This window comes from Periplaneta americana, chromosome 5 (genome assembly GCF_040183065.1).
Source record: "Periplaneta americana isolate PAMFEO1 chromosome 5, P.americana_PAMFEO1_priV1, whole genome shotgun sequence".
Taxonomy (NCBI): Eukaryota; Metazoa; Arthropoda; class Insecta; order Blattodea; family Blattidae; genus Periplaneta; species Periplaneta americana.
Window position 1 is genome coordinate 51,227,312 of NC_091121.1, and position 25,768 is coordinate 51,253,079.

General features: G+C 35.9%; 1 protein-coding gene and 1 non-coding gene across 2 annotated transcripts; one reads left to right on the top strand and one right to left on the bottom strand.

Annotated features, from left to right (window-relative positions):
* Positions 1-1,462: 1,462 nt before the first annotated feature.
* dgt3 (dim gamma-tubulin 3) lies at positions 1,463-25,701 on the top strand. The gene is made up of 12 exons (XM_069825617.1): positions 1,463-1,569; positions 5,133-5,237; positions 6,471-6,628; positions 10,090-10,269; positions 11,605-11,770; positions 13,335-13,442; positions 15,682-15,737; positions 15,818-15,940; positions 19,152-19,488; positions 23,845-24,071; positions 24,178-24,343; positions 24,905-25,701. The coding sequence occupies exons 3-12, from the start codon at positions 6,483-6,485 to the stop codon at positions 25,097-25,099; spliced, it is 1,704 nt and encodes a 567-aa protein (XP_069681718.1). The 5' UTR covers positions 1,463-1,569; positions 5,133-5,237; positions 6,471-6,482; the 3' UTR covers positions 25,100-25,701.
* Positions 19,772-19,843, bottom strand: TRNAY-GUA (transfer RNA tyrosine (anticodon GUA)). Its single transcript has one exon. It is a non-coding gene; the product is annotated as a tRNA-Tyr (tRNA).
* Positions 25,702-25,768: the final 67 nt, after the last annotated feature.

The following is a 25,768-nucleotide window of genomic DNA, read 5'->3' on the forward strand; positions in this document are numbered from 1 at the left end:
TCTTCTAATAGCCAGCCCATAATAATTCTGTAGTACATCTATTTCTTTCTGTGTCAATCTTCCCTTTCCACCAATAGGTTTCCCACCATCGAGCTTTTTCCCCTTCATCTCCTGGGTTAATTTTCTTAATCGACCACACATTCTCTTCTGTATATGTCCATTACATTCAAGTTTTTCTATTTTCAGACTGGGACCATAAGGGTCGCTATCTAGGAGTTTTTAAAAGCACTAAAATCACCATCACCTAGATATTTAGTATAACTAACCCCATATTCTTCTTGTGACCTAGAAAATATCATTTTCACACCTGCCGGTTCCATTGCCCGACTACTGCCTGTAAAGATTTTGGAACAAGTTTTCTCATGAATTTGTAGCCACTTTTGTTCAGTTTCCTTATTATTATTTTTTTTCTATTGGCACATACACGACAAAACTTGCTCATAATCTGTAAATCCAAAACTTTTACGGGATTACTATGTCCACACTTGTAACAGTTGAAATGCAATACAGATATGTGTGGCCATGTTTCATTCATTTATTGTCACATGACATACACCGATCTGTTCCAATACCTTCATCTTCATTACTGTTATGGGCAATAGCTTCTTTAGCAGCCTCTGTTATGCTGTCATTGCACACTCCTTCCAACATATCGCACAATTTACATTGATAAGTAGTAAACTTTACAGGAGGGGCTGGCATGTTCATCATTAAACAAAATAAATTTGCACCTTCTCTTCCAATACCAACACACCTCATACCATACACCATTCTTAGTTTAACTTCATATTGCCAATTTGAACCCTGAGAAATTTTGAAAGCGTAATCTCCCCCAAATTTATCACACACATGTAAAGTGCAAACTAAATCACATCTATTATAATCATCATACAGTTTCAAGCAGTGACATTGACAACAAGAACTACAGTACAAGCACAAAAGTTCCTTACACGCTAATGATAGTAACTGTATAACAGTGATTCTGAAACCAGAATCTTCCTCACTACAATCACTTGACAGCTTTATTCCTTCTCCAATTTTTTTTTCTAGAGGAGCTTGGGGGTAACAGAAGCAGACCTAACCTCTTCCACTGGTATATTTATCTTCATAACCCATTTTTCTAATATTATGGATATGACTGATCTTTTCAAACGTTTGTGGTTATTTCTCCGGGGATTTAGCGACTTTCTCAGCACTGTTTAGCGACAAAAATAAAACTTTATACATTGATAATGAAGAATTTAGAGATTTTTGAACTACTGTTTGGCGAATTCCCGTGCACGTTTGTTGGCGACACTGTTTTTATACAAAACCTGAAAGGATAAAAAGAATTAATTGAGCCATCCACATAAACGATGTCACTAAATATGACGACTTTTAAATTTGTTATTGATTAAATAGGGATTTACCGACTTTTTCAGCATCCTTTAGCGACAGAAACCAATATTTTTATATTGAAGTACGACCTACACCTCAGTTGGCAGCACTGCACATAATGTTAATCTTCGCGCCGTTTGTTTTGACTTGCTGTTGCAGTTAAATAACAGATACATTAATTGGGACGTCAAGGTATGTGAGACTTCTGCGTAACAAGTAGTTTTTTTTATATAATTGATAATAATATAGACTAGTTAAAGATAGCACGTAGCCTAGCCTACTAGTATATAACTCGTTGCTAGCCTATGATTTTGGACAGAAATCCTAAAGCTTTTTTAGGCCTATGTAAATATCTTCAACTACCTTTTAAGGAACCCAGAGGTTCATTGCCGCCCTCACATAAGCCCGCCATCGATCCCTATCCTGAGCAAGATTAATCCAGTCTCTACATTCATATCCCATCTCCCTCCCTCCCTCAAATCAATTTTAATATTATCCTCCCATCTACGTATCGGCCTCCCCAAAGGTCTTTTTTCCCCTCCGGTCTCCCAACTAACATTCTATATGAATTTTTGGATTCGCCCATACGTGCTACATGCCCTGTCCGTCTCAGACGTCTAAATTTAATGTTCCTAATTATCTCAGGTAAAGTATACAGTGCATGCAGTTCTGCATTACCGGTATGTAATTTTCTCCATTTTCTTCAACTACTAGTACATGCAAAATTTGCTTTTAAATAGATATTTTATTGTTGATTAAACATTAATAGATTTACATAAGAATTTAGTTATGGGCAATTCAATGATATGATCAACCTGTAACCCATTTCCTTCTTTTCAAATAAATACCTATGTGTTGCCTGTCCTATATTTTTTAGGAAATACATAAACCCTTCTCTTTGAATGTGACATACTTAGTTTCTTTATTCTAGAGCTCAATAAAAAAAAGTTTATGCAAATACCTATATTTATGTCTCATACATTTACAGATTTTAACAAACATGATGCCTGTTAAAGTTATATTTCAATGTCTCTGTCATCATTGTTAGCAAAATTTGCTGTTTCATTAACAAATTTGGCATTGCTGTTAGCTAAAAATCCATCTAAACCCGTATATTTCGGTGGTATATAATATACCAAAACTATAAATAGAAGATAGGAAGAAAAAAGATGGGAATGAACTATTCCTGTTCCAAACACACACAGCATTCATTATGTTTTTGCACTGAATAATAAGTATGTTTTGGTGAGAGAAACGAGTGATGGAACAAAAGGGAGAGTGAACATTTTAGAAAATTCCTCCTCTTCCTCTGATTATGAGGATGATGGTGCTTCATCAAATAGGCCTAGGCTTACTGATAATGTAATTGCTAAAGCTGTAGAGATAATAACATTGACACCTAAACAGAACTGAGTACCGTTGTCAGATATGACAGTATGTTTTATCCAGATGAGGTGCAATCATTTAATATGAATGAAGCAGAGGTGAAAGTAATGCACCGATCAAAATCTGGAAAATATTATTATTAGCCTCAACAAGTGGACTGTATTACATATTATTTAAAAAGAGACATTGTTAAGAAGATTGAAGCTCCGTACCCTGTGGAGGTATTCAAGGTCACTATTTCTGTAAAAATTCTATTAAGTAATCACAGTCTGCAGATTTCAATTTAGTTTTAATTTCACTTTTTCATATGTGTCTATTATTTCTAATATGCGTACATGATGTGATATGTTTGTATTTTTGTAAGAACTGTCCCATTTGTTTATTAACTTTAGTAAATGAAACTCAAAATAACTTTATTTTATGAAACTGTTGCATGACCAATGTAAATAAATACAATAATTAAATTGTATTAAATTGGAATTTCATAACAACATAGAAATATAAATTCACAGTTCGTGTTTTAAATAAATTTAAAAAAAATTGAGCAACAAAATGTATCTGTATGTGATGCCAACATATTTCAGGCATTTTACGTCCAACACCAACAATTTTATGTCTGACACTAAAAGAAATTTACTTTCTGAAGAATGTGAAGCAGCAAATAGGGTTGGAATTGTGCTCTTAATATTCTAACTTGAAGTCTTAGCTTAAAAATAAAAATTATTTCACTGAACTGAAGTCCTACACTTCACAGAATTTTTATATTAAGCTATGTGATGTTGCATAAACTAGTTTTTCTGCTTTACATCCGACACTATAAATGTTTCTATTATATCGAGAGTAAAAATGAATTTTTAAATGTGAACTCAATGATGAAAAGTTCTTCAGGGTTGATATTCTCAGGCCATGTGAGATTACTTGATTTCCAAAGACATTATTAAATAAACAAAAAATATGGTGTAAAAATCTTCTGAATTTTACATTCGATACCATGGAATTGCCCTTATAATATCAAACTTTGGAGAAACGAGCTTTGAGGTAGTTCTGGTGATTTTGGAAGTTAAAATGGTTGAATTTGTAAGGGATTTCTTGCGGAGATGGTTTTCAAAATTGAAGGATTTTATAGGGGAATATTTCAAGAAAAGGAAATTGTTCGGAAATGTAGTAGGCTCAATTAAATGTGAAATGAGAGGTGCATGGTAATGGAAGTACAAATGTTATGGTTTCTAGTGAAGGAAAGGAATGTAGGGACATAAAACACATGATACAATGTAATATAAAGAATGCAAAACTTGTATTAGTTCAGTAACCACTGGAATACAGTGAAGCACAACAAATAATAATGAAATAGACACAAATTTCTATATTGTAACTTCATTCCCACATCGGCCATTACACTAGCCACCACTAAACAAAAATCATCAGACTTTGAAAATCCTGCAGATATTCGTATATGCAAGGCATAACAAAAGCCTAAACTAATCTAACCTGTCACAGATTCAAAAGCCTAAATTAATCTAACCTAACCTGTCACATTCGTATATACAAGACATAACAAGAGCCTAAACTAACATAATCTAACCTGTCACAGATTCGTATATTCAAGGCATAGTACGAGTTTACACTAGTGTGAAACTTTCTTAATGTCACCAAAGTTATGTTGGTATGAAAGTAAGACACTTGAAGTTACATAAGTAAAGTGGGAAGGGAACTATCTCAGTGCTCGTTTAACCAAACTTTCTAGTGTTAAAATGAAAACTAAGTGGTAGATTACCTAGTTGACTAGTTTCGACTTCATGTTAGTCATCCTCAGAGCTAGTGAGGTCCTTGCTCCTTCCGGTTTCTTCAGTTGTTTTGCTGGAAGGGGGTGCAACTGAAGAAACTGGAAGAAGCAAGGACCTCACTAGCTCTGAGGATGACTAACATGACGTCGAAACTAGTCAACTAGGTAATCTACCATTTAGTTTTCATTTTAACACTAGAAAGTTTGTTATTGTAACTGAATTGTGATACAAAGTTTTATGCATCTGATTGAGGTTCTTGTTGACATCTATTATCAGCTAGTATCACTTGATGATGTGTGTCAGAGGAAGAACAATAAGTATACATATGAAGTCTGATTAGTGTAACATGTAGCTAATCGGCGATGTAGGCAATGGAGGGGGAAAGGAAGTGGCCACTCTACCCCATTATCTTCTGGTTTAGTTGCCTCGTAAGTGGTGCAGTGTTATATCACTTGTGAGGTTCAGACCTGTCCTCAGACAGTTGACTAAACAACGGCAAAGTGTAATCAAGTTGTATAATAGATTTAAGTTGTTTTCGTTTTGGCTTCCCAAAGCAGTCAAGCTATGCTGTTACTGTTTTTGCAGGTCCTGTCTAATTGGCATACCTTCCCTTCATGACAGGAGGCCCCGAGTTTTTCTTGCACCAAATCATTTCTGTGTACTCGCACACAAGTGGACGCTGAAAAATAAGTATGAGAATATGTGTTTATTATAGCCTAATAATAAATAAAGATTCAGTAAGAATTAACATCGTACTTAGTCAGTAAGCTATTAATCATGGCTCATGCTGTAATTTAATTTAAAACAATATGTTTATGTTAATATAACCTAGAAAAAGATATAATCACATATAAAAGTTTATGGTTTAAAGGAATTGCTGGGTAACTTTCGGTGTTGGACCTCGGACTCAGTTTGCTTTCATTAATTTCAACTTCATCTATCATCTTCAGTAGTTCCAGGTCGGCCAGGAGATCAGCAGTCATGGTGTCGTGGTTCACCTACAGATGTCATCTGTCTGGGAGAGCTGCATAGATCCCAGGGAGACATTGGAACTTTCATAGCAGACTTTTGGCAGACGAGGGAACCACCAGTGCGTGTAGCTCCATCAGACAGATGACACCATGGTGAATCACGATGTAATGGTGCTGCTATCTTCTGGTCAATGTAGGATGCAGCGGGACGTAGTACACAATTTGCGAACAGATGCCATCAATCTGAAGAGACTGTGGAATGTCAACAGGGAGACTTCGTCAGACCTGGATGCCATAGCTGAATCGATAAGCTGGCACCAAGCAGTGAATCACATACTTACAGGAATGCGAACCTAAGAACTTAACAATTATCCCACAATAAGCTTCAGGCTGCAGTGCAAGCCTTCAGGCCTTCGTCAGAAAGGAAAAACAAAAAATGGTTTAAATATAAATTTACAATAACAAAATAATTACCACGAAAATTCTCACACTATTCAATTTTGCGATATGAGATGATAGGCCTATGTTTTTTTAGTTCAGAGCAATGGCTGAGAGCAGGTTAAAGAAATGCCGAGCTAAACGGAAGGTAAAGTCATTATGACTAATTTTAAGTTTAATTATTTCGTGTCACTGCACTCATCATGTCATTATTTTTAAGGTTGTTGGCCCCTTACTTCTCTCAGAATATCAATATCACATGTGACAAAGCGAAAAACTTCCTTAAAATTTGATGGCTAAAATGTTAATAGGCTATAATAATACTGCAGTAGATGAAGGGTAGTTTTATCAGATGTATTGTAATTGTTAAAGAAACCATTATTATTATTATTATTATTATTATTATTATTATTATTATTATTATTATTATTTAAACTATTTTGCTTTGTGTGGTGCACTATAATAAGGTCAGCATATTTTGGAACTGTAGGCTAATAATAATTTTTATACACAGGTGAAGATAACAATGTCAAACTATTCAGAGTCGGATATTCTTCATGACCTAAGAATGTTAGAAGATGAAGAGCAGGATGATGATGTAAAAGAATTCGCAAAATTATTGCGCCAAAGCATTGATTCACGAAATATCCTAACTTCGGAAGAAATACTGGAGTAAGTAATGGATTATTCTTTCTGGTATGTATACTTTGTCAGAAAATTCGGGCTCTGTTGATTGTAATTTTTTTTTTATTTAATTGTAGCAATACAGTACTCCCACCAGGGTTTGTAGACAATGTTGTACACATTCCATTGACTTGCAGTGAAACTGTAATTCAGTGGCAGCTCATGCAAGAAATCAGATGTGAGTTCCCTATTTTTTTTTACCCGGTATCACACCTATTGTTGTCACACAATAACTCCTGTGTTAAATTCTAACAAACTTCGTTTTTCTGTTTCTTAATTTATATTTATTTTGCATATATATATATATATATATATATATATATATATAAATAATGTATAAAACACAAAAAGTTTTCATGTAATTGTATCTGTTTTTAATGATGTAGGCTACAGCAATAAATACAACATTTTATCTCCAATAAAACTGTTTTATACACAAAGTGCACAAAACTGAAATCTGTCTTACAAATATTCTTGTAAGAACACTTTTTGCTGAAACAAATACTTTCAGAATTAAAGATATTTTGCATAACTTAATTTACTGTTCTGAGTACATACACAACAGTTATGTTTTATTGCGTAATAAAAAGAACTGTTATATAAAAAAATAAACGATCGGAAATTTGTATTTCAAATGTTCCTAAAAAACTTTTCACCGAAATAAATGATCATTTATAAATTCAAATGTTTTCAGTCCTTATTTTACTGATCTTTCATTGTTTTACTAGAAAGGAAAATAAAACAAACGAAAATAAAATGCTTCTTACATAGAGAATAAAATGACTATACAATGATTATACTTGGATTGGTTTTGCTTTACGAGGGCTGAACACAGAAGGCATACTTTGGTCCATTGTGCCTCCTATACATATATGCAATGATTTTCCAAGTCCGACAAGTGGCCTGAGTGGCATTTGTCAATCCAATGCCATCAGGTGGGCCATCCTGTCTCAGCCCTTAATAGAGACATATCCCATTTCGCAGACAAGTAATCTTACTGTTTCCAAAAAGTAAGCAAGGAAAACAAAAAACATTCCGAATTTTATATCAAACTGTTTTCGTAAACTTTTTTATTAAATTTTCTTACATGTACACTTCTCGCTCCTCCACTTAAAGAGCATTTTGTGTAGATTTGAAGTAGGTCTGCCCAACTATTTCATTTCCATTTTTTTTCTCCAGAGTCCTAACAGATAAAGACTTCTTTAATAGCTTTCCACTATGTTCGCCATGTTGTAACAAGCACAATGTAAGAAAAGTAATACACGTGCATAAACTTCATGCCTCTCATGTCACAATTCGATCTCGTAATGAAGAGCAACGAACTTCTCAGCTCTTGTAGTAGCAAGTTGCAGCCATGAGGACACAATTTCCTGTGCATGTGTACAAAGTATTTTCAAGCTGTGTCTTCAGCTGGCTTCCACCAGCCTACTAAAATACGTGAAAAAGTAATGAAATTTCATTATTTCGAAATCATAAAGCCAAATAATATGTTATTATAAATCATTAGTCTGATGATGAAAACGAGAGAAAAAAAATAAATGAAAAGAAATGTTTCTTGAGCTGAATAGAAAGTGCAAAATGTTGTTGTTGTTGTTTTCTAATGCCAGGTGTTTGACAATAAAATCATTTGACCTCTTGCACTCCAATATTTTTCAAAGATATTATCATGACCAGCCACTGAAGCCTGTTGCCAATCTAAATGCAGCTACAGACGATTTTCGTGGTAAATCGGGAATTAACTGTGGATTTTGATGCAGAGAGTTCCATTTTTTCCCTTGGGATTGAGTTATCAAATTTTGTTTGTTGAAGTCTAAGTTTGTAGATTTAATAAATCTCTTCACAGAGTAATACGTAGATTTAGTAACAGGTCTGTAAGTAACAGTGCTGCCCTTCTTTGCTAAAGCATCCACATTCTCGTTTCCCAGGCTTCCACAATGGGATGGTATCCATTGGAATACAATTCTTTTATTGAGTGATATTAATTGAGAGAGCATTTTAGTTATTTCTGCTGTTTGAGATGAAGGTGTGTGCTTAGAGACGATTGATAGAATAGCTGCTTTGGAGTCTGACAATATAACTGCATTCCTAAATTTATTGATGTGGCATAGAAGATTCCTGAGACTTTCACTTATTGCAATGATTTCACCAACAAAACTTGTTGTTCCATATCCAAGAGATCTATAAAGTGAGAAGAGACAGCACGTAACACCTGCACCGGCACCTTGTTCTCTGGAGATCAAGGATCCGTCGGTGTATAAATGAAGCCAGCTTTGTGGAGGATACCTAATATTAATTGTCTCTAAAGACAATTGTTTCAGTATTTCAGTGTTTACTTCTGATTTCAGTACTTCTTCTGTTAAATTTAGATTATATTCTATATTTAATAGAGTTAAAGGGTTTGGTTTAATTTGTAAGTTTTCTTTTAAATTCGGGATATTGATTTTCTGTTTTAATTCTTGAACAATGGATATGAAACTTTTTTGAGTTTTCAATCTACAGAGAGGACTGTATGAATGCCAATTGTTTCCTGGTAATCTGAATCAGTGCTTTTTCTTCTATTGTCATTTTGTTGCTGTTAATATTAGTGCGGAATCTCATAGAATCTATTGGAGTTGTTTTGATTCCACCAGTAATGAGTCTGAGAGCTTGGTTTTGTACATATTCTATGTCGTTTATGAAAGGTAAAGTAATTAAAATTTCTCTGCAGTATGTCAGCACTGACTGTATAAACAAAGTGCAAAATGTAAAATATGAATAGGAAATATGAAATAGATGTTGGTCTTCAAAATCTGAATTATTAAACTACAGTGCCATCCCAAGAAAATTTAGTATGCCAGGCAGACATAACCTTGTTGAACAAACAACCTAAGCTCTATGTTATAACTGTTGCAGTGCTGAATAGCTATAAAAATAAAATATCTTCCATACTGTTTTATTTCAGTATGGGATTGTGTTCATAAACTTTTAAAACCAACCAAATTCTCCTCTTAAACAAGTTTCGAATGGATAAAGATCATTATGGAATCATCATCTGAACCCAATATGACTGCATGAGGATGATATGGTTAATGAAACAACAATGATTAAGGTGGATTTTGGAACCGACACACTAGTGGATTAGAAGTCTTTTGGACCGGGCGTAGATTTTTAAGGTTTAAAGTAAGGGGGATGAAATGTACTTTGGAACATAGTCTGTCAATAAACTGAAAGAGAAAAGGGTCTAGATGAAGAATCTACTGCTAACACAATTTCGTCCAAAAATGGATAAGATGAATTTTGGAACCTGGTACCTTATATTGTAGTACATGTAGAACTGGTGCCCATGTCTTTTTCCCTTAGCTAGCTTCCCCCCCTCCCCCTCCCCTCCCCCCGCCTTTTCTACTCCATCCAGCAGCAACATTATTTTCGCAGTAGCACATGGATGTCACAAATATTATATTGTGTTCTAGGTATGAGGCTATGGAAGCAGCTGGTGAAGTCCTCTATGGGAGAGATCTTGAAATTGAATACAGACATTTCTTCCCAGATGGAGTCCAGGAAGAAAATGAGGATAATCACCAAATTCTTGAGTCGATAGAACTATTGAATCGTGAACGTGCTTTGGTCTCTCAGATGATGGATATACTTAAGTATGAACACAACGCTAGTTCACCATACATTTGTCATTTAACAAGAAAGGCTTAACGATATTTTGAAATTTTACCAAATGAAATTAAACAATTGAAGGGGTGAGAATGAGATAATCTAAAGCCACACTTTTAACAAAAGTAGTTTTTTGTGCGAGTCCATTTCTTAAACATAAGGAGAAGCTATTGTCTAAAATATTATAAAATTTACTCAACAAATAACAGAAATATATGAAGAGCTCACGGGAAAAACGATGAATGTCACATTTCTGTTAAGGATTAGATAATGATCTAATTGAGTCTATAACTGCAAGATGTAGTGCTTTTCTATAAAAAATAAAGGAAAGGATTACTGTATTCGTGGTGATAATTCTCCTTTTTACCATTTCTCATAAGAACAACATTAAATTTCGCAGTGATCCATTGAATTAGATAATGACATTAACCTTAAGAAAACTGTGACATTCATCTTTTTTTCCCGCAACTCTTCATATGCTGAAGAAATAATTTTTTTCAAGGACATATTTTCAGACAAGTAAATGATATATGGGAGCAATGAAAAATTGCAAGTTTATTCAGTTTAATAGGCCTAACTTATCATAATGGAAAGGCTGGAACCCAATATACATTTTCAACCACATTGGGTCATTTTCAAGGTAATATTACATTTATGTGAACATGGAGAATAATAGAATATAGTGAACAATACTCTCATTGTGTTAATATAATATATACAAACATTTTGAAATTAATACTACATCACATTGGGTCATCGTTTTTGGATTAATATTGCATATGTCTGATAAAAAAATTAATTCATTTTAAAAAATGGTCAGATATCAGTATTTTCTTCTAACAAAATATAAAAAAATATATTATTAAGGAATGTAATTGAAAGAGCATGATATTGTAAACATGAGTTTCAGCAATAAAATAAAGGAGAGAGAACATGAAAAAGTTAACAAGTTTATGAGTTATGAGGGAAATGCTTCATCACTGCACAGTAAACTGCCACCATTTTGAATTTAAAAAAAAGAAATATAAATAATTTTTTTAAATCGTAAAAATAATTTTTTCATGCAGCAGAAGGACAGTATTTTATACATACCAATTTTCATTATTGTACAACATATAGTAATGGAGGAAAAAATGTTGAATATTTTCAAAAATTTTACCGCTGTAAGCTGTACCTAAACTCTTAAGTGAAGGGAAATACTTGATATTAGTTGATTAGAGTAAAATATCTGCCATTGGATTAATAAAAATTTACGTTACATGTTTGTATGAGACAAACTTGAATTTTCAAGTATTTGAGCTAAACTAACTATTCCGTTCCAGCAAAGAAATCAAGCACGTGAGTTCAGGCATGCACCAACTGGAGAGGAAGGAGAAGGAAGCCCTCTACAACTTGCTGGCAAAGGGACAGAGCTGCATGAAGCTGGATTCCAAAGTGTGTGCTGCACGAGAACAACTACTCAAGCTGATGGGCGATCTCAAGCAGCAGGTAATTCGCAACACTGTGTGTCACCGTCTAGTGCTCACACTTTTATTCCACTGCACAATCGAAATGTTTTCATCATCATCATCAGCATCCTTCCACGTATTAGTCGTTGTACTGTTATGGTCTGAATGAAACACTGGTGTTCTCAAGCCATCTCTTCCTTCGATGACCCAAAGATTTTTTGTCATGTTGGTGATATTGCATCTTCATGCTTTAGGTATCCGTGTTCTAGGCATCCTATTAAGATGGTTCCTATCAATTTTTTTGGTTGAAGCCATCTATTCAGCACTTCAAAATTTGTTGTACCAAATCTCCTATTTTCAACAAGCTTTTATATTCAGTGATTCTAGAGCAGCTATTACAGCCATAATAGTCAATCTGTCACTTAAAAAAAAAAAAAAAAAAACAAAATGATAACTTTCCAATGGTACCGGCACACTTTGGATTATCTGGTAATGAAGATGCTAACCACCTTGCTAAGAAGGGAAGTAATATCTTACAAAACCCCATGTTAGCTTTATCATTCCCAACAGTTGAAATATTAATCAATTCAAAATATCAAGATATATCATCATATTTCCACGAGATTTCAAGTAATAAAAGATGGGAGTGTCTCAATGTACGACAAAATATAATTCCTGAGTATCCAAGGAAAAGTGCAGTTGCATTCTTTCGGTTACTCATAGGGCAGGACTGTTTATCAAAACACTTGAACAAAATTGGAATTCACCACTTTGTCCATTCTGTAGTCTCAGGAAGAAATGGATCAGAATCATCTTCAGTGATATCCAGCCTTTTCCTCTAAATCCAGTAGGTATAAGAAATATTGGAAAGAGAGTTTATTGCCAACTCAGCATTAGTTAACAACAACTTATCAAAGTAGATGAAAAGAAACTAGAAGACAGCTTGGAATAAAAATCTTGTTTTTACACAATAGAAAGTTATTGTCCACTTGTATATTGGACCTAATGGTGACTCAATACAGTTATTTTTCTTCTCATCTTGCAACTTTCTTCTCCTCTCCTCTCCCCTCTCATCTCCTCTCCTCTCCTCCATCCATCTCCTACCCTCTGTCCCCTATCCTACTGTCTGTCCCTTCTCCTACCCTCCCAATCTCTCCTGTCATCTTCTCTTTTCTCTTCTCCTCTTTTTTCCCTTCTCTGCTCTCGTCACGTCTCCTCTTTTCTCTTCTCTTATCCCTCATCCTGCTTCTCCTCTTTCTGTTCCTCATGCTACACCTTATTTTGCGCCCTCTCCTACTCCTCATCCTCTTCTGTTTTGTTCCTCTTTTCTACTGTTACCTGCTCTTTCTTTCTCTACCTTCTTCAAGTTTTTCATTTTCTTCTCTCTTCCATTTTCTGCTGTTCTTCCATTCTCTTGTTTTAAGCTTGAAGTTTCTCATATCCACTCAGAATGTGTGCTTTCTTCTCATTATGGGGCTTGCTAAACTATTCTTCCCTGTGAGTGGCCTTTATCTTGCTTGTTGTTTTCTGTATGGTACCATCTGTTCAGTGATTTTCTGTGCATGTCTTATAAATCAACTCACTTTTTTTTTTTTTTTTTCCAGAAATCCGCTGCCCAAATGTTGGGTCAGATGCCCTTGGAGGCTTACCAGAAGCGTTGTCAAGAGTTTGTTTGTAGCATCAAGATGATAATGAGGCATTACTTGGAATGGGTAACACTATCCAGCTTATTCTCAAGTCATGTGTATTTCATTTTCACTTACTTGTTAGCTTCTTTACCTTGTCATATATACATATTCAGGCATGTTATGTTATTTTTTTATATAAAGACCCATTTTTTTAATAAAAGTTATTACTTTTTCAAATGGATAAGAACAGAATCCGCCAGTAGTTTGAGAAATGCTTTAGATTGCCTTCTTGAAAAAAGAAATATGCATATCCGTAAAAATGTTGAAATTGAGGGGTTAGCTGGAAGAAGGGCGTAATTCGAATTACGGCGTTTATCCAAAAAATGGCTATATGCATTCTTTGGCGGAATTTCTACCAACCACCACAATGTTATGCCTCTACTCCCAATAGATTCCAATAGAGAGGTATTATTGAATTGTGTCCATCTACCATCTCACCACTGTGGTTCAGGACCAGCGAAGGTAACTGCAAGGGTGTTCGTGTTGTCTGATGAATGTTCTGATCTATCGTATCTTTCGCCTAATGGAAGCGAATATAACCTTTTTGATGTTGAAAATGTCAATGGAAATGAATTATATATGGAAAGGTAGAAAACAGAAACGGTTTAACAAACTATAAAAGAATAATCTAGCAAGCGACCATGAAATTATGGCAAAACTTACACAAGTAGGTCAGGAAAAATGGTGAAAGAAATACAGTATTACTGTTTATTTCTGTCAATAGAGAATTAATATAAGGTACTAATAATATAGGCGTATGCAGTGCTATAAAATGTTAGATCCAGGCCAGCAGTCAGTCATTTAGGAACGTCCATATTTCTGACAAGTTAGCAGCAAAACATTTAAGACAGTTGCTGCCAGAAGAAATATGAGATGTCTACAGAGGAACAAGCCATTTTTCATTGAGGATTTTGGGAAACTGGAATCAAAAACCAACAGGATACATTTCTTATAGGATATTTGGAAAGGAGGACCATTAAGCAACGTCAAACAACTGAGGATTGCAAGAGGTCAAATGACTTTATTGTCAAGCGCCTGGCATTAGAAAACAACTGAAAAACCACAGCACCGAGAATGTTCTTGGACATACAGTATCATGACTGAGAAGAATTTGTATGCAAGTCCTTTATTCTGTCATTGTTTAAAATATCTAAGAAACGAGTGATAACTGTACAAAATATAGTGAAGCTAAGTGTTATTGTAACGACATATGAGAGGCAAACACTCCAATAGACCTCACAAGATTCTAGATGTTTTTGTTAGATTATTAGATCACTTAAAGTGGTATAGTGTTTGTAAGCCTATATTCTAGGTACTTTCAGTTGAAATGATAACGTGAAATAAGTGGGATTAATTATTTTTAATGTTGTGATAACAATTTAGTAAATGAACATATTCTATATATATATTTTTTAAATTATCTTCATTATTGTAGTATAGACCTATATCTACCCTTTCCTATAGAAATATAGAAAAGTTAACAGTATTGCAGTATTTTCAACCCTCTTCTATGAAAGAAGGGCGTAATTAAAAAAAATAAATGCTTCGTTCTCATACAATATTGAAACATTAACCATGGAACTCATTGTAATCACAAGAGAACGTATTACTCTACAATATATATAAATACCTCCATCGTATTGGAGTACTGAATTCACCTAAATGCTTACTGTGCATCAGAGAGAAGGACATGGAGATGGAGCACCTGGCTAATTGTGAAACTCTTTTGGACATTTGTGGACATTCCATCAAAATATTGGGAAGCAAGAAGGATGATGACTTCATTGTTAAATCCAGAGCATTAGATACACACACACATATATGAATAGTTTCATATTCCAGCAAGAGATGCGGGGTACAGATTGTTTTTGTTGATTATCTCAAAACTATGTTTTCTGAGTTACACTCTTCTTCCAGCTAACTCCTCAATTTATTTTTTTAGTATCACAGTATATGTATTTTATTCTCTGAATAATGAGAATATGTGATTTAATGACAGATAAAATAAGATCGGAATGGACAGGTGATATGAAAAATATATATATATATATCACATGAAACAGTATTAGTAAAAAAAAAACTATTTTAATGTAAACCAGAAGGAAATTTCACAAATGATGACTGAAAGTCATAGACAAATTAAAGTCGAAAGATAGTGGCAGAAAGCTAAGGAAGTAAAAGAGTTGGAAGTTCTAACAGAACCATAAATCGTGGTGTATAGCAATAGTAACATATCAATTTATCATGATGTGATTCTTTTCAGAACAAATTCTTTGTGGGTGATTGTGAGGATGATATCATAGAAGAGTTAGAACACAGGTAATTTCATTCAATGTGCTACACAATATATTCACCTATGCTCACAGTATCAGTATCATATTTTGTCTTTACACTTCCAGTGTTGTAGAGATGAAGGTGGAGAATATGTATCTGTCTGCAATATTGAAAGGAAAGAAGCGTGCCATTGAAGAACTTCAAAACATCGAGGCTTCCATAACAAGTGTTTCGCCTAGTGATATCAGGTATACACTGTCTTTGTTTTGTTTTCACAAGTTAAACTAAAGTGTTATACTTTGTTTAGGAATTTCTTCTATATAGCATATCGCACCTAAGCATTGGGCATCAACCAGTGCAGAAGCTGTGCAGCATTGCCAAGTCTCTAGCCACCAGTCACTGAAAGTGCATTTTGTGTATGAGGGACAGAAGCCCTTACTTAACTTTTAAAGCACAAAGACTGCTAATATACCGGTAATCGAAAGTTGTAACTTCTTGGTTTTGGATATCTTCTCTCCATGAAAATAAGTGAGAATGATTCAATGTGGTGTTGAGAAAACGTGTTAGAAAGTCAATCAATTCTATGAATCAATCCACTCTATGTCCCACACTTAAAATAATACTGTCGTAACTACCGAAATTTAGTTTTAAGTAAATACAAGATAAACATTTCAAAGTCGTATGAAAAACCATGGTCATCAAGTATCAGTACGAGTCCTGCAGACTTTGCCCTTGAACTTAGATATACGACAGTTCTGCTGTTTGATAGAGGGTTAAATAATCACCATTCCTTCCAATGTATCTTTCAGTAGGCAGTTTCTTCTCAGTGGCCCCGTCCAATTCCCTTTTCTCTTCCCAATCAGTTTCAGCGTTATTTTTTTTTTTTACCCACTCTTTCTAGCATAGTTTCATTTCTTGTTCTGTCTGTACATTTGACACGCTTCATTTTTCTCCATATCCACATTTCAAATGCTTCTAATCACTTCTCTTCACTTCATCGTAATATCTATGTTTCTATCCCATACAATGCCACACAAAACACTTCACTAGTCTCTTCCTTTAAGGTACGGTCACACGTCGCTACTTTTGCAGCGCTACTTTTATACTGCAGCTCCAAAGTTGCATGTCGTGTTCACACATAAGCCAAAAGTAGCGCGCTGCACGCTACTTTTCATGCTGCGCAACCCGAGTGCTGCAAAAGTTGCAACTGGAGGTTGCGAGTCTGTTCACACGCAAGGTGCTACTTTTGCAGCCGCAGTCATGCTGCAGGTTTCCATCTCCGTATTGACTTCTCAATATACATTTTGTGGTTATGTTCGCATTATTAAGAAACTCATGTGAAAGCTTCCTTATCTATTATTTGCCTCTCTGTCGTATCTAGTATTCAGAAATTGACATTATTTTTACTATAAAGCTTTTAAAAACGCCTATATACTTAAATAATAACCAACAGTATATTCACGTAATCAATGTTGGCAACCCTCCTGTTTGGAACTACGCTACGGAAAATTTAAAAAATGAATTATATCGTCACCAATTATGCTCAGACTGTGTTGTGTATTTAATAACTGTTACAAATAATTTATTTTCATCACATTTAACATTAAAATATATCCAAGCAATAAAAGTATCATTGGCACATTTGGGTGGTAACACTGGTTGCAACCGCAGCAAAAGTTTCAACAAAACCGATATCAAAAATGCTGCGGCTGCAACCCTGAGAACCCTGTTCACACGTCGCTACTTTTAAGTTGCGCGCAGCATGGAAAAGTAGCGGGCAGCAGGTGCGGCAGCCGCTACTTTTCGGGTTGCACTGTTGTTCACACGTCGCAGTACAAGAGTTACACAGTTTTTTGTACTGCATCGCTGCAAAAAACTGCGCAACTCTCGTACTGCGACGTGTGAACAATGGTGCAACCCGAAAAGTAGCGGCTGCCGCACCTGCTGCCCGCTACTTTTCCATGCTGCGCGCAGCTTAAAAGTAGCGACTTGTGAACAGGGTTCTCAGGGTTGCAGCCACAGCATTTTTGATATCGGTTTTGTTGAAACTTTTGCTGCGGTTGCGACCAGTGTTGCCACCCAAATGTGCCAATGATACTTTTATTGCTTGGATGTATTTTAATTTTAGATGTCATGAAAATATATTATTTGTAATAGTTATTAAATGCACAACAGTCTGAGCATATTTGCTGACGATATAATTCACTTTTTTAATTTTCTGTAGCGTAGTTTCAAACAGGAGGGTTGCCAACAGTGATTACGTGAATATGCTGCTGGTTATCATTCAAGTATATAGGCGTTTTTAAAAGCTTTACAGTAAAAATAATGCCAATTTCTGAATACTAGTTAGGACAGAAAAGCAAATAATAGATAAGTAAGCTTTCACATGAGTTTCTTAATAATGCGAACATAACCACAAAATGTATATTTGAGAAGTCAACACAGAGATGGAAACCTGCAGCATGACTGCGGCTGCAAAAGTAGCACCTTGTGTGTGAACAGACTCGCAACCTCCAGTTGCAACTTTTGCTGCACTTGGGTTGCGCAGCACGAAAAGTAGCGTGCAGCGTGCTACTTTTGGCTTACGTGTGAACACGACACGCAACTTTTGCAGCTGCAGTACAAAAGTTGCGCAGGAAAGGTAGCGACGTGTGACCATACCTTTAGTTCTTTTTCCAGAGGTTTGAAGATGATGCTCCTTTTTATATTAAAAGCTTACTTTGTCATTGCTATTCTCCTTTTGACTTCCTGACAGCACCTCATGTTAATACACCCCAAGTGTTTGAAGCTGTCCACTTGCTCTACTGTCTCATTTAGAATTCGCACGTTTACCTTCTTTATTTTTCTCCCCATAACCATGATTTTCGTCTTGTTGCATTTATCTTCATTCCATGCTGCTCACAGCTATCATCTCTAGTAGCATATCCCTTAATATCATCTCCTCTTCTGCTAACATTATGTTATGTTATGTTATGTTTTATTTAACGACGCTCGAAACTGCAGAGGTTATATCAGCGTTGCTGGATGTGCCGGAATTTTGTACCACAAGAGTTCTTTTACATGCCAGTAAATCTACTGACATGAGCCTGTCGCACTTAAGCACTTAAATGCCATCGACCTGGCCCGGGATCGAACCCGCAACCTTGGCCATAGAAGGCCAGCGCTATACCAACTCGCCAATCAGGTCGACTCTTTTGCTAACAACTCTTATGCATGTTTTTTTATTCTTCTTCCTTCTACTATCACTCCTCCCATGTTCTGAAAATAGTTCTTCACTAAATCCTCCAAGCAAATGTTGAACAGGGTAGGTGATAAATGATATTCTTGTCGTACCCTATTTCACTTCCCTATATATTTGTATGGGAACCAATGAATTCCGTAAAATTGAGAAATTCATTGTAACAACTTACATTGTGAAAAACACATTGCTACAATGCAGCAATAATTGTTGTGTTTGAGGTGCCAAACTCTGTTCCTTGAGGAGAGAGTTAAAGTGGCCAAGATGCAGATCTCTCTTATGTTCGAGAACGAAGTCCTGCCAGCAGCAGAGATGGCAGTCAAGTTGAGCATGTTACCACTAAGGAAGCACAGACAGGAGTACGAGGCAAGCAAGCAGCAGACCATGTTGACGCAGCTGGAGGACCTGAACCGCTGCCTAACAGCCGGTCTGTGCAACAGTGAGCTGCTGCTGCTGCTCCTCGTCACGGAGAGGCAGGATATTGCCGACAAGGCTGAGGTGCTCCATTTCTGCTGCCAGGACATCAGTGAAGAACACTCCGAATTTCTTAAACGTATGGTAAGCAAGGATAAAATATGATAACACTGATATTCACAGTACCATAATAGATGTAAAACAGTATAGGAAAGACAAATTACACAACACTTAAAAGGTTGGCGAGTTACTGTCCGTGAAATCTATGTCTTCTGCCTTTTCAAGTATAATGTTGTTGTTTTCTAATGCCAGGCGTTTGACAATAAAGTCATTTGACTTTTTGCACTCCAATATTTTTCAAAGATATTGTCATGGTCAACCACTGAAGCACATATGATGAAAGAGTAATGGAACGGAGAAAAATTCTCTCCGGCGCCGGGATTTGAACCCGGGTTTTCAGCTCTACATGCTGATGCTTTATCCACTAAGCCACACCGGATACCCACCCCAGCATCGGACAGAATCGTCTCAGATTAAGTTCCAACTCTTGGGTTCCCTCTAGTGGCCGCCCTCTGCACTACGTCATAGATGTCTATGAACTCAGGACTGAAGTCCACACATGTGCTGAGGTACACTCGTTATGAGTGACTAGTTGGCCGGGATCCGACGGAATAAGCGCCGTCTTAGCGGTGTGGCTTAGTGGATAAAGCATCAGCACATAGAGCTGAAAACCCGGGTTCAAATCCCGGCGCCGGAGAGAATTTTTCTCTGTTCCATTACTCTTTCATCATATGATGACGCAGAATATCTGCATGGAAATATCATATGTACTTCGGTACATTAAAATAATATATATGATATGCGTAAATCACTTCGTGATTTAAGACGGTGCTTATTCCGTCGGATCCTGGCCAATTAGTCACTCATAACGAGTGCACCTCAGCACATGTGTGGACTTCAGTCCTAAGTTCATAGACATCTATGACTTAGTGCAGAGGGCGGCCACTAGAGGGAACCCAAGAGTTGGAACTTAATCTGAGATGATTCTGTCCGACGCCGGGGTGGGTATCCGGTGTGGCTTAGTGATAAAACATCAGCACGTAGAGCTGAAAACCTGGGTTCAAATCCTGGCGCCAGAGAGAATTTTTCTCCATTCCATTACTCTTTCATCATATGATGACGCAGAATATCTGCATGGAAATATCATATGTACTTCGGTACATTAAAATAATACACTGAAGCACACATTTTGAGGTGTTCCGAATCCATTTCTTTGTTTGAGTTGCACAATGGGCAATTAGGTTTAAATAGCAAGTTGTAGCTGATTTAAGTGTACCGTATTTTAACGTTTTGGTGGCTACTTCATCTCCACACAACCCCCAGAATATCTGGAGGAACATACTTGCTGTTGGTCGACAGGTCTACTAGACCTAGCTGGAAGATCTTGTTGATCACCAGCTGTCCCTCCTTAAGCCACTGGAGGACGATTTTAGTGCCATAGCAGGTCAGCACTAGGAACAGAAAAGTAGAAAGGGTAGGAAGGAAAGTAAAATGAACCCCTAGGCCTCAAATGCTCTAATACCGTCAGGATCGAAGAAAGTAAGAGTTCAGTTGAAGGACCGGATAGGAAAGGGTAAAGAGGGAATTAGGTATTGAATAGAGGAAAATTATACCAAATTCGGTCATTAACTCATCAAGCTGACCAGTGCTAATTGATGAGTAGCCCCTCCCTTTAGTTCATCTTGTAAAATTATGCTTACTAACAGCTGCACCACGGGAAGTAATGTATAGCTCACGGAAGAAACGATTACCGAAAACCAATGGTGGCGTTGCTATCTGTTTTGACGTATGTATGTAGGCACGCCGAGGGGGAGAGGTGCGAGCCAATGGAAGTACTGTCTCTTCCAAGAAGATGAACAAATGACGACATCGCTGTGGAAATAAAGAACATAGCAAGAGGAAAATTCTAAGCTAATTAAACGCGCAATATATGTTTACAAATGAAATAATAATACCGTGCGATACAAGACACGTATTCACATGCAATGGAATAAACTAAAGTCGTAATGTAACTATCACAACGCAAGACTGATTCTATCGATGTCATTTCTCTTTCGACTGTACTCTTGAATATCATTCAAGTTATCTCGTGACCTTTCCTCTTGCCTGCTCTTCCTTATCGCAGTGTTTGATTCGCATTCCTTTCGTCGGTAATCCGTACTTGCGAAACCTATACATATTCTCTTTCCACTAATGGAGAGTTCTGTGATTTCGAAACTAATTTTTTTTTTTCATGTTCTACATTTCGGTTTATCGCTATAATTTATGGGCATATGTCTCGTATATTCTAATTTTTATGTATAGTTCAGAACATGGGTTTTGAGATCTGTAGCAGGAGTTACACTTCAAAACAAAAGAAGAAGTGAAGATAAACGAAAAGAGCTTAGTGTGAAGAATAAATACAGAAATAAAAGGATTGCAGAAGAAACTGGGAAGACCACAATCATATGATAGAAGATCAAATTCCAGACATAATGTTAAATTATGCTCCCAGAGGAAAAATCAATATTGAAATACTGAGAGCACAATGGGGAACCTCCTACACTAGAAGAGGTGGAAGAAATGTTAGAAAGGCAGAAACTAAACAAATCACCAGGGGGAGACAACATACCAGTTGAATTGTTGAAAGCAGTAGGGAAAAAAAGACTAATAGCTATACATACAGTAGAATTATGAAAAAAGTGTGGATAAAAGAAAAACTACCAGAAGATTGGAAAAGGAGCATTATATGTTCTATACATAAGAAGAGAGATAAACCGACATGTAGAAATTGTGCTATTAACAGTATGTAAAATATTAACTGGGATTTTAAATGAGAGACTTGAATCATATGTGGAAAAAATTATACGAGAATATCAGTCAGGATTCCGACCAGGAAGGTCTACTACAGAGGGTCTGTTTGTTCCAAGACAAATAACAGAGAAGTGCTGGGAATTTAACACATATCTGTTTGTGTTTTATTTATTTTAGGTAAACATATGATAGTATACTGTAACACAAAGAAAACTAGGGATGATCATGCTGACCTATGACATACCACCCAAATAAATTGATTAATTAATCTAATGATAATAGAAACTGTTAATCAAGTTAAGATATGTATAAGGTAGACACAAAGGATACAATAATTGCTTATAAATTAACACAAATCATGGCGTACACTGATGATATAATTTCTTGATCTTTAGCATTAGTGGAGGATGCTTACAAATAATTTGAAAAGATAGACAAGACAACAGATCTAGAGGTGAGTGTAAATGAAACGAAAATGATACAATGATATACCTTAATACTTATAAAAATACATTATTCCTTAGCCTTCATAGCGTACTCTTGTTGCAAATGTGATAAATGGATTTTACTCATTTCTTCTTATTGTGTTAATGTGTAACGAAACTATGCATTGCACATACGCGACACACAGATTTTCATTTTTGACAGCTGAGCAGTCATGCTTTCCACATGATAAAACATGGAAGACAAACTTATTTTCGTACTTATTTTGAATATTACATTGTCCAAAAAATATATATATTTCGAATATGTATTATATTACTTTCGCGTGTTAAATATTAATGCAAAAAAATTGCCAACCCAAAAAACGGAAAAAACGAGCAAAATTCACGATCGTAAAATGCGTCTACAGAACGAATCTCATTCATATCTATAAAATGTTAACTCTCTGACACGATTTGCAGAAATCTGTGAAAAAATCATTTGCGAAAGTCGAGTGTCCTTATAGATAGGAAAACTGACTCTCAAACAAATTATCTCACTGTATACAGTATAGGTGCGAGGACAAAATTGGAGGCTTGTGCACAAAAAGAGTGCTGACATAATAATTTTTAAACCATTATTTTGCCTGATCTAAGTTGTATTAAAAAAATTGTGAGACACATGTACATTTGCTATGCTATTATCCAAAGGAAGTCAAGGTCTGAATTAAGGAAACGCCATTTTGGACTTACATTAAATTCTATAATATAGAAGTAATGTATTTTTCTTCTGTAATACTCTCAACAACAAAAATGGAACTCTGTGCATCATAATCCACAGTTATTTCCCAATTTACTACGCAAATCGTCTGTAGCGGCATTTAGATTGGCAACAGGCCACTACTGTTTGGCCAATCACCTGCATAGAATTGGACTATATCAGTCCCCTAACTGCCCATTGTGCAACTCAAATCAAGAAATGGATTCGGAACACCTCAAAATCTATGCTTCATTGGCTGACCATGACAATATCTTTGAAAAATATTGCAGTGCAAGGGGTCAAATGACTTCATTGTCAAACGTCTGGCATTAGAAAACAACAACAAAAATTTCCAATCAGTTGTGATGTTATCAATCGGACAATTGCCATGGAGGAACTTTCAAACTTTCATTGGGTTCAGATTGTGTGTCATCATCACTAATGAACTTCTGTTCGTTATTTCAGAAAGTAATGCAGAAACTAAAGGAGAAACAGGACAGAGTGTCTTCAATGGACAGACCTCTGGTGCATTGTTTGGTGCAGCTGTTGGAAGACAAGCATTCATTCACGACATCTACAGACCTGCAGGAGCTGAAGCTTCGCTTTCAGAAACTGAATCAAGCTGTAAAAGCTGAGGAGGACAAGTTTCTTGAGATTTCGTGTAACAAACAGAAAAGGATCCTCTTGCCCAAGTATGATTACATAGCTCATACTAATAATATGTGTCACTAATATGTTATTTCTTGAAGTACTGATTATCTAACTCCGTAATAACTTGTACGTTCTTTTTTATTCCAGTATCAATGCCATTTCATTGGCAGAGGAATATTTTTGTCCTGGACTCTCTAAGAAGCCACTGTCCTTCCAAATGGAGATCTCTGATCATAGTAATAAACTGGAACAGCTGATAAAGGCATTTGAGGAACACATTAAAGAAATAAGGCATAAATTTGAGAAAAAACAGGTGAGTTATCTGGCAAGATAAAGGTGGCCTGTATGTATATCTTAAGCAGGGTGACCAGATTCAAATTGATAGTAGTATGAGTACCAATAGTAGTGGTAGTGGTAGTAGTAATTGTAGTAGTAGTAGTAGTGGTGGTATAGTAGTAGTAGTAGTAGGGGTACCAGTAGTAGTGGTGGTAGTAGTAGTAGTAGTAGGGGTACCAGTAGTAGTGGTAGTAGTAGGGGTACCAGTAGTAGTAGTGGTGGTAGTAGTAGTAGGGATACCAGTAGTAGTAGTAGTAGTAGTAGTAGTAGTAGTGGTGATAGTAGTATGGGTACCAGTAGTAGTGGTAGTAGTAGTAGTAGTAGTAGTACCAGTAGTAGTGGTGGTGGTAGTAGTAGTAGTGGTACCAGTAGTAGTAGTAGTAGTAGTAGTAGTAGTAGTGGTAGTGGTACCAGTAGTAGTGGTAGTAGTAGTGGTAATAGTATCAGTACCAGTAGTAATAGTAGTAGAGCAGTAGCAGTAGATACTATCAGTATGGTATGCATATATTGTATTATGATTGTCTTAATATTCCTACAGATATTCTTTTTGGAGAAGCCATTCCACGCACAACAGCGATTACTCTGGGTATACTTCTTAAGGGATCCAAAAACTTTCTCTACAATAGTACAATGTGTGCAAGACTTGGCAGAAAGGAAGATGGAGCAGAAGAAGCAACAAATGCACAAGAGGAGGAGGCAGACCAACTTCTTCCCAAGAACACTACAGAACTGAATACCTGAGTGTTAAAGTTTCATGCTCCTTTTTTCAGGTTGAAATTGTAAATGTATGTTGTTAATACTTTATACTGATTTCATGGTAAAAAATATTTATTTATGTTTTATTAACCATGATGTTATAACTATTAATATATTCAAAAAATCATTTCACACAAGTGGACTAGGGCATGTGCAAGTTAACACAATCATTATAAAGTATTGGTTCCTTTGTTGATCCCTTTATATTAGCACATATTACCTCTTTCTTTTTCTAGTTGTTGCTTTCATTTCATACAGTACACCTCGTCTACCAGTGGACATTTAGCCATATATCTCATAAACTTCATCTGTGCAGCTGGTGTATCTTCTGTAAGAAATATCAGATTAAGTCCGTAATAGTTCAGTTGCAGAAACTGTGTACATGTTCTGCGCCTTACTTTTAATTCAGAGTTATACACAGGCACTGTCTGTTTTTGAGTGGACTGGTGAGCTGTTACAGTTTTATAATAAACTACTGATAATTATTTGTACACCCAGTATGTATAAAGAATTGTTTAAGTGATGTGTATCAGAACTGTATTTATGAATTGCTAAAATACATAATGGATAATAATTCAATTGAAGTTTGTTCTATTATATACGTAGCATTAAGAATCATCTTATTCTTGTTTAGCAGCTTTAATTG